This window comes from Calonectris borealis, chromosome 4 (assembly GCF_964195595.1).
Source record: "Calonectris borealis chromosome 4, bCalBor7.hap1.2, whole genome shotgun sequence".
Lineage (NCBI taxonomy): Eukaryota > Metazoa > Chordata > Aves > Procellariiformes > Procellariidae > Calonectris > Calonectris borealis.
This window is the reverse complement of record NC_134315.1, coordinates 79,093,424-79,109,719: the sequence shown is the minus strand read 5'-3', so window position 1 is coordinate 79,109,719 and position 16,296 is coordinate 79,093,424. Positions and strand designations below refer to the sequence as shown.

The window sequence follows — 16,296 nt, the reverse complement described above, 5'->3', positions numbered from 1 at the left end:
GAAATTTAAATATGTAGCCTCAATGAATAGCAGTCAGTCTTAAACTACGGTTGGCTGAAATTTTATGAGAATAGGAGATTATTTCAGTAAACAAATTAGTATACTATGTAGGTGAAGGGCTGTAAATTATTTAGTAGAGGAAACAAACATGTTCAGGTTTTGTCCACTAAGTGAAGAAGCCACTTTAAAAAAAGAATTGCGCTCACAAAATAAGTCATCTCCGTATCAGGAGCTTTTGGCTATCATTACAGATCCATAGAATTTCTATGACTGTGGCAAAATTCCAGCTTACATTGAAAAAATGAAAATAATAGAAATAGAAATTTAATATTAAGTCATTCTTCCCCCTTGGAACACAAAGACATACTGCTGAAAAAATAGAGCTGCCACTGCCATATAAAAACCGGCTTGTTTTGTTTTAAATAATAGATCACTTGAATCTCCACTGATACAGAAGATAGAGAGCCATGCAAAAAGGTCATACAGCCACACTATTATTCCATGTGATTTATTTATATAATGAACGTATTTTCTTTTTCATCTGTCAACAAGAAGTATCCAGAGCAGGTATTTCCTAAGAGCTAGAGATTTCAGCTATGTAAGATCAAAATTAGATTGTCTTCATGGCTTTGTATTTAAATTGCTCACATTCTTGCTCTATTTCTTTCTAACAGATGCAATATCATATTTCTTCAGTATGACTGCTTAAATTACCTAAACATTTAGGATATCATTAGAAAGAAAAAACTGTATTCCATTATAATAATAGCTGGTGACAGCACATTGTTCTCAGACTAAAACAATGAAACCTACTGTAGTTCTGCAAACAAATAGGTCTTCAAAATTTATTACTGTTCTTCTACAGGAAGACATCATATCTTAAGAAGGACCCATCATGAAAAAGTGCCAATATTTCAAACTTTAAAAGTTGTTTTACTTTCAAATACACAGATGAACCACAGTGAAAAGTGTCAAACCTACATATTTAAATGCACCTGGAAACAATATTATCTAACACTAAGCACTGCAATGGGTTTCCCAGAGAAGTTGTGTAGTCTCCATCCTCAAAGATGTAGATACTCAAAAGCTGTCCTGGGCAGCTGGCACCAGGTGGCCCTACTTGAGCAGGGGGGTTGGACCAGATGACCTCCAGAGGTCCCTTCCAGCCTCAGCCATTCTGTGATTCTGTGACTATCACCTTGGGAAGTAATGCCTGCTCGTAATTGGAACCGTTGTTTTCATTATGAACATGGGCAGAATAAGCACCATAAAAGCAAGCTCTGAATTTACACAAAAATACATGCTAACAGTGTATTCCTGGAAAGCCACCTGCCAAGCAGAAGCACTGCATCGATTATACTGTAACAATCATCCAGTTCTAAATAGGTAATCCACAGAGCAGAACGTCACTTTGAGTGAAAATGGTTAACATTGCACGTTAGCATCTTTGAGTAATTAAAATCAAGCTAATGGCTTTGTGATTTAGCTACCAAAGTATGGGTTACAGAAGGCCACCACGGGCAGTCTCCATCATATCTTTACTTGAGTTGGAAAGAGAAGCAATCAAGATTCTATCATAAAAACCATATGTTACACTATCTACCTTTTCATCCATTATTCTTCTTCATTTGCTTGATCCTTAAATTATATAAGAATAATTTATATTCACTTCAATGATACACGATCATCTCAGTTGTGCTTTCTCAGTCTCTGTCAATCCATAAAGAGATATCAAGCACAGAGCAAAGACTTAACACATAAGGAAACTATGATAAAAGAATACGATAAATCCCTTAAAGATGTGCTATATTTTCTACTGCTTTTTTCACCTCGTAAAGAAACAATGCTGCATCAAATACACACATGTGAGGAAGAAAAGTCAAGAAAAACAGTCAAAACATGTACTTAACACGGACTAGACTGGTGACATTTACAACTCCTTTTCCCACTGGTTGCATGGATAGGTGAGTTTCCTAAATGAACAACCGATCTTTGAGCACCATGGCGTTGAATCCCAAACTTAATCAATATTTCAAACAAACAAAAAGACCAGCTCTTGCTTTGCAAATATATTTCTCAAACTCAAAGCCAGTACAAGCTAATCATGGTAGTAAAATGAAATAAAGAGCTAGACTCTACATTTTCAGTTTAAAATAAGTGCACCTAAATATCATCCATATTGAATTATTAATGAATCGAAATGAAGTTTGGAATATGTCCCAAAGGGTGCTCCCTCCAATAACAGTCCACTAAAGTCCTCAGTCATTCTTCTGCTTTGTAGCATGATCACCAAACAAGAAAATCAGTTTAATTAGAAGATATATTAACAAGTACAAGCTAAAATGCTTACACCTGGGTCTACCTGTAAATCTGTTCTGATATCCAAGGACACAGGATCAGAGATGGCTGTCACTAAGACAGATGTTTCACTGTAGGCCCAACAATTCTGCTAGCCACAGCAACAAGGAATTTTCCCTCCTGCACTCCTCCATCAGTGACACTGGAAAGCATGAGAAATGTACTGTGTAGCTTCAGTATCTCTCCCCCAACCCTGACACTTGCACCAGCTATAACAGCAAGGGAAGAAAATGGGGTGATGGTGCCAAGCTGCTTATGTGCTCCTCAAGAAACTTAAGGATACTGCAATTTACCTCTCTACACCACAGAACTAGGACTCAGCATGTACATTTCTGGAGCACAACAAAAAAACCTCCCCATACTGACTAAGGTTTCTTGGCTTTCTTTATCTCCGAGAACCCTCTTTTACAAATATTCCCACCCATATCCTTACCACTTACTCCATGCGAGACCTGGAGAACTAAACAGGATTCATTCTGCAGCAAAGCTTCCAGCCCGCTCCCAGGGGACTCCTTTCCAATCACCCAACCACTCCAAGAATCTTCAGGACAACCTGCCTACCGCAACTATTGCTGGCAGGAGATTGTTGGAAAACTGAGGATGTCTTTCGGGGACAGGAAAGGAAAAATACTTCTGTGTATCACGAACTAAAGTAGAAAATGCTTTAAGGAAGATTTTCTTAATGTATCTACAAGCAAATTACTGCATTTCCCCCTCACATCTGAACTGTTACAATCTTTTATAGTTATAAGGTACTTAAAATAGAGGCAAAAGATTTTTACAGGACTGAGGTTCCCTGATAATTTTATGAAGTAGTGTCAATTTCACAGTGCTAGTGAACATATCTGTATTTAAAAATTGTGACATTTGAACCTGTTACCTGTCTACATGAATAATTCCATGTTTGAATGTTATTTTCCCAGTTTCTATACAGTTGGTATTATCTGAACTAAGCAAAATCATCCAGTTAGTTTGAGGTGTGATCCCTAAGATCCTCAAGCTACAGTGATTAAACCAGAAAGGATTTTAAAAAACTATTTTAACAGGATCTGAATTCAAGTACAAAAGTATTTCTAATTGATTTTCTAAGGCCACAAACTAAAAATGCTCTTAAGTCATGAGACCACTGCTAAATCATAAAGGATTCAGTCATCTTCATAGATCAACAGAGACCTAGAAAGATTTTATTATATGCCTATGGTTAACATGGAGAATCAGTGAAAGAGCTAGAAATGGACCTCAAAAGCCTAGCCGCCAGTAGATTATGTCATATGATAATGTTTTGTTTTGTTTAAAAACAAGAAACAGGACCTTATGTCTATTTCCTCTAAATAAAGGGGTAAATCCACAAAAGTTGAGGCCGCCTGCTGTAGTTCAATAGAACATCTTGGTCTAGGACCCATTTATTGCTGAGGCCCTTTCGACCACTGAGACCAAGATGTTACAGTTTCTGCAACCAATGGAGAGAACTAGAGAGTTTCTATTACCAGTGAGTGATGTGACCCGACATGCAGTCACCTTTGATTTCCCAGGCTAAATAATTAAGTAGCAATTGGTTTCATATTTAAGTATAGGCAGACTTTGGCATGAGCCTAGAACAAGGCTGATTCAAATTCATGCCTGATAAACCATGGCAAGTATCTTTCCATTTTACTACAACACCCTCAATATTTGGTCACTCACTACAATCAAACATCTAAAATGCATACGCATATCCAAAGCATGCACCAGACACAAGAGCACCTCAAACTGAGGTGTCTAAGAATTATCTTCTTGAGAATCAACACAAAAGGTGTCACTAGACTAATTTAGTCAAATGTCTTCACAGTAATATGAAATACCTGACATTCACTGTTACGACACAGGGGGTTTTACCTCAAGATCAATTAGGACATCATTGAATTATGCCACATTAACAAACACCATGGCTCTATAAAGTATTCAGAAAAAAATCTGCCCCTAATCATTGTATAAACTACCATATGAAACCCTACACAGGCCTAAGTAATGTCTAAGCTGCTTGTAATGCCCATGAACAACATGCACTACTCCATCTGCTAGCCTTTTATGCTGCAATGAAATTATCTCCAGATTTTCAAAATACATCCAAAGTTGTCATGTACGCTACTTCAAAATGCTCATGAGTGCAATTGCAAATGCTCTATCATGCACACCTGGCAAGAGAAGAAGAAAAAAAAAACTTCACTGAAAATAAGCAGATGGTTATCTTCGCTGAAGGCAGTAAACACACTGTCTGCTTTCTGGAAACCATTTTCTAAACATTTATAAATCTAAAAATCTATGTTCATTCAAACAACCTTGTAAAGAAAAGTACTGTTTTCTGCATTGCATTTTTTTGATTAGCTGAAAACATGATTTTTATTGTTAATAGTATAAAACAGCTAGATGCAATACTTCTGCATCCTCAGTTTCAGACCTCCATCACAAAGCTCATTGCAGAGTAGAAACTCACATTTTAACATTGCTGTAGAAAGTATTAAAATAACACTTGCAAAGGAAACCTGAGGCAGCAACTGTTAATTTGCTTACTCACTAAGAAGTATGGGGACGTAGACAGCATGTTACGTTTTTCTTCAGCCAAAATACAGAACAACGGTTTTTCATGCTAATCAAGCTCCTGCTGCTGCATGACATAATCTTGTCAGAGACAGAATGGTTCAGAAACCTCATTCCTAGACTTCTGCTAACATTTTGTGGAGCTTTCACAAGAAGGGTTCCATGTTCTCTGGAAGGATACCCAAATTTCCTTGGGTGAAAGCAGATAGATCACAGATTGTGATCACAGCAAATTGCGTATGATCTATAACAAGTCCAGATTAGAGTACTAGCACCTCAACCTATCAACATGTACTTTCCAACATCTTAAATAAATCACGTTAACTGAAGATGTGAGGCTAACATTCTCAGTCACTTTCAGGAATAGATCCTTCTCATCACCAAAACCAGAAGATCATTAAGGTGCCTGTTCCAAAAGTCACTAAAATTAAAACAAAGTCATACACTTAACATGAATAAAGATGACTAAATCAAGCTTTAAAAGAGTTGATTAATGAAATTTAGCTAAATAAACAAACCAGTAAGAATATTAATAACTACTTTGGACACCTATCTATCCCAGCGGGGATTAATTTAACAAAATTGGAAATCTAGAATGCAAACTTGAAACTGAGATAGGGCATCAATATCTGACTGTTGTGTGTGGCAAAAGTTATTTTAAATGCAACTTGTGTAAAAATGCATCCAGATGCATCTGTCTAAGAAATGAGAAAAACAAAAACATTTCTGAAAATTGAACAAAGATTCACACAAAAATATTAAAAGCAAATAATTTTAAATGTAAATACTATCTGAGGAGTAATGACTGGGAAGGTAGTTTTCATACAGAAAAAATAAAGACTACATTGCTAAGAACTAGATTTCTAATATTACATTCACCTTGAGAGCAAACACAGAATTCTTCAAATTAAGATTTACTTTATCATGAAACTCAGGACACAATCCAACTTAATGCCTTGTATGTAAAAGCCTTCCTATGCCAGAACCACATTTTACAGGCAAGATATCAAAGGAAAAAAAAAAAAAACCACCAAAAAACACACCACCATTAGCTTAAAGTGCTTGACTTCTCATACCTTAATCCTAAACATTAAAGCTCTGATCTAAAGCTGGTTGCAGCCAATAGTAGATTTTCTATTGCCTGCACTAGTTTTCAGGCAGGCTTATTTAACTGAAAACAATTGTCACTACAAAAGTGATGAGAGTTAAGTCGTAGAAACATAAGTTCATTTCATTTTCTCATGTAAACAAACACGAACATTAGCTTCCATCAAAAGACTGATTTCCAGCATGTTTCTTGTTCTTCTCTGTTTTAATATAACAATGAAGAAAACATAATCTTGGCAGATAGACAGAAACCAAACCTGAAATATGTAACATTCAGCATTACACAGCGTACTACGTGCCATCCAATCCTCACCAACATTTCTTTATGGTATGTCACAGTATTTGAAGAAGGACTAAGTCTTTCCAGCTCTCCCTGTTTTAACATTTGCCAAAGTCATCACCAAAAGTATATGCTTGCCACAATCCAATAGTAGTGAAATGAATGCCACTTTCTTGGTTAGGGACAATAAAGAAAAAAAACTGAACAGATATCTTCCCTTTGCAAAGGGACATCTGAGCCTCCAGAGGCAAAAACTTCTGTGAACTTTAATACCTAAAGATTATTCTGTTCTTGCCTCAAAGCACTTGCTCTTCCAGCAAATACACATAATTTAAAATTGCTATGCCAAGGATACTAATACAGACCAACAAAGCAGTATTTAATCAAGGTGTTAGTGGGATGCTAAGAATAAGAACAAAACTCTCAATTCATCACCAGCAACTAGTTGCATACTTAACTAGCACAACACGCAATTCAGTCTGAGAGAGAATTGCATAGGGGTTGGGGGATAATGGGGAGGTGGTTTTTTTGACAAAAAGAAGGAAAAAGCACAAAGCCATTTGGCCATTTTCCTGGCTTTTTATTATTATTCCTAACTATATGGTTACCACAGGTTTGGGTTTTTTCCCTTTCACATCACTTGTAAATAAAACATTTCAGCATGTAGCTCTTTACAAAGATAACAGCAAGATCAAGGATGCTTCCCCCACCCCAATCCTCTGGAATCTGTTGAACGAGCAAGTGTAAACCTTTGATTTCTTCAAAACTATGCAAGTTACAGGCAGACTAATAGCACTCTGCCATATTTAATTTAAACGCAAACTCTAATATCCTCAGAACTTTATTTAACAAAATCACTGGACCCAATAAATTCTTTTGGGTTCCATGTTTTCCCAAAGACCAAAAGAAAACAATGTGTACAATTCTGTCTCAATGTGACGTCTTAAAGATGCCAACTCACAATGCTGGTCTCGGAGAAAAAGGAATAGCTTGATCAAAACAGACCACATCACAGACCACAACTCTACACAACTAGAAATACATGTGGTAAACTTCCTCACAGAAAACTATTCCACAAAATTGAAGCTCAGATCCCAGGCATCACATACCAAGAAAAGAAATGTTCCACTCATGTTCATTTTTACTTGACTTATAAAAAGCCTCTACTACTTAACCTTCTTTTTAAAGGTGTCCCCTCTGAAAACGCATTTTTTTTGACTGCCATCAGACTGTGAGGTCAGGCTTTAGGGTGCCTTCATCCAATAGTCTTCAAATTAATTATTTTTAATATCTTTGGTACAGCTGACTACGCACAAACTTGGCTAGTTACTGTGACTGCCTCCCACAGTCTCTGCAATAAGCACCTACTTGGGCTGTTCCAATTTTTTACTTTCTGCATTCCTGGTCTCTATTTTCAACTTAAGACTACTCTCAGCATGATTTAAATTATATTATAAAGCTCACGTTCAGATCAACTTCAGTAAACATGAACAACTTGGGTTCAAGTATTCAGGAAGTCATAAAATTTGGTATGCAGGAATCTTTTCAAGGCTCTCAAAACTAGGTTACAACAAGATATTATGAAATGGTTTTAGAACAGCTCATAAAAAACTCATTTTCTGATTTGCTGTTGATGGGGTCATATTAGTGTCATCAGTAAATACATGTATTTGCCTTTTATTTTCTGCCTTACAGAAATGGATAAATCTCATTTAATCATCAGCAATAAGGCATCTGGAAAATCATATGGCTTTCCAACAAACTTAAAGACCTTCTGGTTGCTATCCCACCATCCCTTCTGAACACCTTGTTCTAGCTCAAGAATTTTATTGATTTAAAATAACCTCCAGAAACATCATGAAAAGGCAAGTGAGTCAGAGCACATTAACATGTAGTGCATTCAGCAAGCAGTTGTAATAAAAGCACATCATATTGTTTTGTTTTCAGCTGAGAAGAAAGAAGATGAAACCAGTTGCTCTGAGTACATAACCAAAGGAGAGAGGGGAACAAATTGTCCACACCTCCTCTCTGGGAAAGGATATTTTGGGTGCAGCCCTAGATTAAAAAAGAAAGGAAAAAAAAAGAAAGAAAAGGGGAAGGGGGAAAACAAAGGCACAGGGATTCACAGACTTGAGTTAACACTCATCTACGAATATTTTGCCACTCACTGTATTTATATTGAGTTTGGGTTTAATGAGATGGGCCTTTTAGCATTCTCTCACTCATTGTTCCAGTGTGTAGAATCTATGTATAGCTCTGCTAAGACCATATCAATACTATGCTCTCTTTATAAGCCCCTCAGCGACGTTAATGCTAGAGTTTTTTTCAAACATTTATTTTGTAATAAATGCACAGATAGTGCTTTAAGCCAGATGTCAAACATAAGCTTTTTTTGTACAGTGCCACACAACATAAAAATAACAGTCATCCTTCCACCTCTAACCATAGAAAGGTGAAAAAGTAGGAAATGAGTCCCCTTCTCAGTGTAAACCAGGACTAAATATGCATTCAATAAAAACTGCTTGGCTGGGGAAAAAAAAAAGAAAAAAAAAAGGAAAGGAATTCTGCTCAAAGAACTAAAGCAGAAAAGAAAGATTACAAAGACAGAACAGAAGCACCGAAAAGCAGGTGTTTATAACAAGTTGGAAATGTTTTTATTGAGAGTATTTTTCAGTTAGTGTAATCTCAACTGGTAAACTCAAGCAGATTTTTGCTACAGGCAAACACAGCTATGACAGGAACTAAGATGGCTTAAGGACCTAATTACAAGATCTAGTGTATAAACTACTGTTGCTGCCTAATACCTATAAAGAAGTTTAGAAAAGCCCTGAAACTCATTATGCCTTCATCTGCCCACAGCACCAGGTTTTTATTTTGCTAAAGATATCACAACTACACATTGCATTACAAAGTTGCTAAGATTTAAAAACTTAACTTACACAATTGCCAAACCCTAGCACAAGTGTCAGAACAGGAGATGTTTTATATTACAGTTGGAGGAAGCTATGAGCTGACACCCGTTGATCAGCATAAATCAGTATCTCAGTAACTTATAATCATCTTCCCATATTCAAATTACTTTAATTTTTTTTATTTTCACATTTTTCAATAATTTTTCACAATGTTGTTATATATTTATGTTTTGCTTGACTTGATATTTTTCACACTTCATTGATTAGAAACTATCATTTGCTATTTCTTAATCATTTAGAAGTAGTCAGTCCCCCTCCACTCAAAAAGCATATTTTAAAAGCATCAATAAGTACAAAATCTTACTACAGTATCTTTAAGGTGGAGGCAGGGAAGGATTTGTTACAGTAAAAACGCAATTCTGAGAACACTTTTTGCTAGGTGTGATGATGTCACTCTAGACTACTCACTTCCCACATGAGCCTGCAGTCTGTGTTCTCATCCAGTTCCTGCGGCATTCGCTTCTCCCCTGCAAAGGGGCCAAATTTTTCACCCTAAGGAATAATTATAAAAGAAGAAGAATCAGTGGGGGAAAAAAAAAAAGGCAAGTGAATTACCAAACTCTAGCAGAGGTATCATTTTTAGCTTCTAATGGAAAAGGACAGTTTTCCTTTGTCATCCTACTATAGGCCAAGAAAGAGGACATCCTTGACGGTTCAACTTCAAGCTCATTCCCATTCTTTTCATAGCATGAAGAATCTCTTAAAACCATACCTTTCCTCTATATGCTTATTTTTCCCCTTTGGGAAATGTCATTTTTCTTTATTTTAAATAAGGCTGAAATTTACAAGTCAAATTTCTTACATTTCTTATAAGATTTTCAGGAAGCACCTTGCAATAAACATCCAACTAAAATGTAAAGTATTTGGCAAGCACAAAGTTTACATTAGATTTATTTGCAAGATTATTTGCAACACTACTTTTTGAAGTGCCACAAATCAAAACACTGAATAACTGAGGTTTTGATCATACAGAGAGATTCGTTTAAAAATGTAGGGAGTATGCACGTGTGTCTATGAATTAATTCAAGCCTTCATAAACAAAATTAAAATGTTATACCACCTGCTAGTCATAATACATGCTGTGAAAGCATCCATTGATATGTTGTTCTAAAAGTTTTGGGTATCAGTGGTTTTTCCTTCACAGACGTCACACTAGTAGCAGAGTAAATTATTTAAATAGGACTTTCTTCTTATACAGGCCTAACTTCCCCTCCCATGTCCTTATTTGCAGTGTCAAGCCCTACAAACCAGAATGCAGACTGCTATGTTCCTTTAGGCAGTATTCAGATCAAAAAGCTCTATGTACTTTTAAGCATTAGAGATTATAACTATATAATGAAAAGCAACTTTGGTGTTTCTTTAAAAATAGCAGTATTTTGGCTAATAAAAGTATCGATCTTGTCCACATGTCCCTTCCCCCAGGCACATTCCATGATCCCAGAAACAGCCTGCTACATGTTTTCCCTCTTGCTTAGTTTTTACAGACTGTCTACAGGTAGAGTGCAGAGGAAGAAGTGGAATGAAAAATTTCCAGGATCATTCCTCTTAGAAACAAACAACCAAATAAAAAAAATCCTGGTATTTAAAATAAAACCTGAAGCTGTAATAAACAAAGGTAAAGAAAATTGGCATTGCATAACAAGGCAACTGAATTGGGGAGCAATATTTTAAAATGTGCACAATGAAGATTTTGTTAGAAAGAACAGCAAAGCAGAAAGTAAAAAGACAAGAACAGCAGAAAACAACTGGAGCTCAGAGCAGTAATCGAGACACAAATATGGGCAGTGATCACAAAAACTGGCACTATGGGGCTTCATCTCCTTCACTTCTCACTGATGTACATACCACCCTTCATCATTTTGCTAATCAAATGAGGTCAGGGTTCCTCCCCTGCCAGCTTTACAAATCTTGGGCTTTAAAACTCAAACTCAAATTTCCTTCTTTTACCTTCATCAGCAATGAAGGTGAAAATAGGTCAGTTATATGTGTGCAGCCATCAATGTTCTCAGCTTATGCTGAGTGCCACCCCAGCAAAGATACTGTCTAATAGGGACCATGCAGGTATTACATGGGAGGCAATTTGCTTAGATTGTGTTGTTTGCTTAGATTAAGGAGGAAGAAGAGTCAAGATGGAGGCAGAGGAAATCTGCTCTGGAAATGTATGGTCCTGTCTAGCTCAGCAAAGATAAGGTAGGCCCTTTCTGGAGCAGACACTTCCTGCCAGGCTGAACTGGCTTTTCCCATTCACTTAGAAAGCAACAAGTAGTTTTGGTGCAACAAGGAAAATAGCTCACTACAACTGCTGAGCTCTAAGAGAGGTCATAATTATATCTGCAGAATCTCTCATTACTCATAGCAATTATCAAGATGAAAAGAAACTTATTGGACTATAATCTAGATTAGTTCTATAAAAAGAGAAAGAAAAAAACCTCCATAAATTTAAAACAGAAATTATTTGAAGACATAATGAATAAGGAACCTGAAAAAGCTAGTTTCCCATACTTACTTCAGTGGCAGAATAACACTTTTGAAGAGGGCATAAAGAGATTAATTTCTTCCTTAACTACTTTGGAGGCTTCCACAATCCTCACCTCAGTAATACTTTCATCCTTGCAATTCAAAGGATCCCTAGATACCTTATAAAGGACCTACAGAGTTAATTTTACCCATCACTGAAGCGCACATCACCTCTGGGATGAAGCACAGCAACAGCTTAATACTGCACACTGACTCAAAACAAGAAACACCATACATCATTCCTACCTCAGCTACTCCAAACCAGTAAACCTCTACTGCAATATATTTAAGACCTTCTAGAAGCTCAGAACAATAGCAAATGCAAAAGGCAAGATGTCCACCTCTAAATGTAAAGTAAATGTAACATGAACAGTAGGTGATTGAGACTTCTAAGCACTTTTTATAGCTTCTCAAATTTGGAGAGAAACCAGAAATTAGAGACAGCAAAACCTGATGTCTTGGAACACAAAGGTCCATAGGAATAAGTGTAATTATTCATTTAGCCTTTCAGAGCATTTTCTTCATATAATTTTTTTTTTTTATTTATTAGTCCTAGTTAATAAACATGCTGTCATATGCCAATATATATTGATCAAAAACATACTAAGACTTCAACTTCCTCTCTGATTAATAAAGTGAGGTGTACAACACAGGCTAAAGTCAACCATAAAAATGATACAAAATATGAAAGGCACATCATTCAAACATTAAAAAAGCTATTTTCAACAGTCCTTTCAAGAAAACAGAAGTGACTAATCTTCCAGTCGCAGCAAAACAGTGAGAAATGTAGTGGCTCTCTGATGATTAAACCAAGGGCTTTATGATACTAGTACTGTAACCAAAGGCCAGCTGTTGGAGAAAAGAAGTTACAAAAGAATCGCAGTTTTTGTTAAGGTAACAAAACAAAACAAAAATTTTCCACCTTTTATGATTACAGACAAAAGTTTGAAAGCACAGCCTGAAGGCACAAAAGCAGATGGCAGACAAAGGCATTTCAAGATGTATTATTACCAAAACTTTGCTAATAGCAGAATTGTCAGAGGCCTACTTCATGATTACTTAGCGCTTGGAGAGTTAGTACTGGAATTTCTGATTCCAAGATCATCTGAAATATGTTTTACTTTCAGTTAAGACAACTGCAGTTGTGTGATAACAATAGAGAGAGAATGGTGCAGTATTTGCTACTCAGGAACATAAGATCTTACTTCACAATTAGTGTCATACTCAACACCTCCTCCCAATCCCAAAGCTCCGAGGAATTAATTTAACAGCTATTAGCTACTCTGTATCATAGCCATGAAGTGTAGTACTTCCTCATTACTGGACAGGAGAACATGTTAAAAGCACTTCAGATGTGATTTTTCTTTCCATGGAAAAGAGTAACACACAGTGTGGCTATAGCCAACATACCATCTGTGTTATTTACACATCCACCCTTCTCTGAACTGCTGTGGCGACGCACAGTGCTTAGGTCTCCAACCACTTTAAGGAATACCTGTTTCAACCACTGCAACTCAAGTTGCAACCAGAGCAATTCAGGGGCTGGTTCTTCAACCTATCAAAGAGCAAAGTCTGCCTGTCAGACACATGCTTCTGATCAGGGCTTTGCATACCAGAATTGTCTGTGCTACCAGCACAGAGGATTCACTGCCAAACAAAGGACAAGCCTGTAACAAACACTGTCACCAGACACTTCTACTCCTACAACTGCCTCTGCCTTTACCTTCTGCATTCCATGCAATACATGTCACACTTGCAACATTTCAGTTTTGCTAGGGTGTCCTGTATGACGTGCTCACACTGGCAGAGCTGTGCAGGCAGAGCTCTGACAGCATATACTTTGCCTGTATAAAGAGAATTCAAAAGCAATGTGGAGTAATTCAGGCAAGAAAATGCTCTATTTTTCCTAGCATGCAGCTTTAATGCTTCAACTGACAACAGTGTAAAGGAAGGGGACTCAGACCCTGGACTCCAAACTGACATTCAGAATTGATATTGACAGGCAGATGATGATTTCCATGAGTTCACTCTAGAGCTTGCTCTATTTCAGAGTCCAGGGATTAATCTATGCTAGTAGTGTACAACCTTCCTTGCTGTGTGAACTCCCAAAGTTTTCAAATGAAAGTTCAGAACCTCAGTGGAAAAAATTTAAGCCACGTGATATAAAATTGTTCCCCTTCCACCCCCCATTAACACTCAGGGACACCTTAAAAATGAGAGACCCCTACCCCATGGTGTCTAAGCCGTGTTGATAAAACCACTGAAAAATTAGGCAGCCCTCCCAACCAACCCAGAGCCAAAACCAGGACAAAGATGGAAAGCAAACCATACAAAATACATAGAAGTGTTTACTAATGCAGAGTTCATAACTTTAGGTATGCCTTTATCTGTTCAAACAATCCACTTGGATAGTTATAATTGGGATTTCAGGTAATCCAGAGACTTTCAATTCAATTACGAGATGTCAAGGGACGTGACCTAGTTGGGTTATGAGAGACCTGCACTTCAGCTGAATCACATCTGTCACAGGCCCGGCTTTATCATCCCAAAACGATTAATTAAATCATCCATCCCACCGAGATCTAAGAGTAGGGAGGCGACAGGAGCCTGGGACCGACGGGCGGGTACCTCCACCTCAGAGGCGCACCGCGGACTGAAGCCAGGCGATTATCAAGGAGGCAGTCCTGTCCGGAGGAGCTGTGCCCTCAGAACAGTACCAGAAACACAAACAAAGTTAAAAAAAACGGGGAAAACAAAATTCCACAGAGAAAACCCTCCGCCAGCCCCGCACGATAGTCGGCGGCCCAGCCCGCCAGGCCCCCGCGCCCCGTCCCCGCCCCAAGCGGCGGTGGCCCGGGAGGCTCCCTTTTATCGGCGGGCGGGCGGTGCCTCCCCTGAGGAGAGGCAGCCCGGGCGGACGGAAGTGGAGGCAGCGCCGACAAAGCGGGGCTGAGGTGAAGTTTGAGGGCGGCAGCCCGGCCGGCGGCGGCGAGGGGCGGAGGAGCCGCCCCGCTCTCCTGTGATACGTGGCAGCGGCTCCCCGCCGGGCCGGGACAGGCCGTTACCCCTCTCGCCCGGCCATCACCCACCTTTTTGACTCTGCGGGCCGTGTAGAGCCCCATCCCGTCCTGCACTTTTGACGACTTCAGGGCAAACCTATCCGGCACGTACATGCCCAGCATTTTGCACCGACTCGGGCCGCCGCCTGCTACCGGGGAGGAGGATTACCGGGGACTTCCATCCCACCGGGAGACAGAGAGAGAGAGAGACAGACAGACAGACCGGGGGAGGGGGCAGGAAGAGGGGCTGGTTGCGGGGCTTTCCCGGCTCCTGAGGAAGAGGGGAGGAGCCAGGCCGCCGGCGAGGCCCCGGCCGCGGCAGGGCAGCGGCGGGACAGGGCGGGGCGGGGCAGCGGCCGTTGGCGGGCGCGAGGCAGGGCCTGGCTGCCCGCGCTCGGGGGCTTCGCGCCGTCGAGGGGCGCGCGGCTGCTGCGCGCGCCTTTGTTAAATCGCGTCGTGTGAATGTGGTGACAGGAAATACGAGGCCTTGGGGTTTCCAGCACTCCCGCCGCTGAGGCCTCGTCCCAACGACACGCTCCGGCGCAGGACACGGCGCTGGCAGCCTCCCAAGGTGCAGCCATGGGCTAACGCACCAGCGGCGTGCTCCGCAAAGAGGCGTAACAGCACATTCCTCACCCGTAGGTTGGCTTTCATTTCTGGAGCAAATGGCTCTTCATCACCCAGTCACGGCCTCGTGGTACAGCACCGTTCTGATGGTCGGCCTTCGTCAGTGGGTTGGCTTTTCTCTCAGGTTTCTGCAGCAGTGTAACCTAAAGCTAGGTGTGAGAGGAGAGAGGTGAGCAGGCAGCGCTAGGACTCAAATTTGAGAGGCAGAAGGGCTTCACCCTGTCACAAAAATCCAGAGCTGTTGTTTTTAAGAACTGGGACTTTCTCACATACATGCTGAAATACATATCTACTGCTACTTACAGAGATGACTGTTTAAGAGAATAGGGGTATTTTCACCAGAAACAATACCCTTCAACCCCAACAAACACACTTCAATGCTATGTAACACTTTCCATGAGCACTATGTTTTCTCAAACGTCACTCAGACTTTTGTATTGCAGGAATGGGTGAATCCAGATTTAGATTCACTTTTGAAACCATAAAATCCTTCACTTTTGGGGATTGTTTTTGAGGGAAATCAGACGGAATGACAGAAATTTAGCTACCCTAAAGGAACCGAAACATAACACTGTTTTTGTCTAAAGAGTGACATCCTATATATTCTTACAACATACCCAGCAGGGGCATTGTGTTCTGACTAATGCCGCACATGATCTAGTTTGAACAGGGAGAAAGAAGTTATACTTTAGCAGGTTGCTAACATCACACCAGTACTCTTTTTCATAAGACTGCAATATCCAACATTGAACTTTTTCTAGAAAGCTGATTAATTTTGGTTGGGATTTCAGCCCACATT

General features: G+C 39.3%; 1 protein-coding gene across 1 annotated transcript in view; it reads right to left on the bottom strand.

The window, feature by feature from the left end:
- Positions 1 to 15,070, bottom strand: part of PRDM5 (PR/SET domain 5) — an 87,068-nt gene extending 71,998 nt beyond the window's left edge. The window contains exons 1-2 of the mRNA XM_075150254.1: positions 14,901 to 15,070; positions 9,703 to 9,786 (exon numbers count right to left, since the gene is read on the bottom strand). Of these exons, the coding sequence (XP_075006355.1) occupies positions 9,703 to 9,786; positions 14,901 to 14,993 (177 nt within the window). The 5' untranslated portion in view covers positions 14,994 to 15,070. The remainder of the gene's footprint in view (positions 1 to 9,702; positions 9,787 to 14,900) is intronic.
- Between the last annotated feature and the right edge of the window lie 1,226 nt (positions 15,071 to 16,296).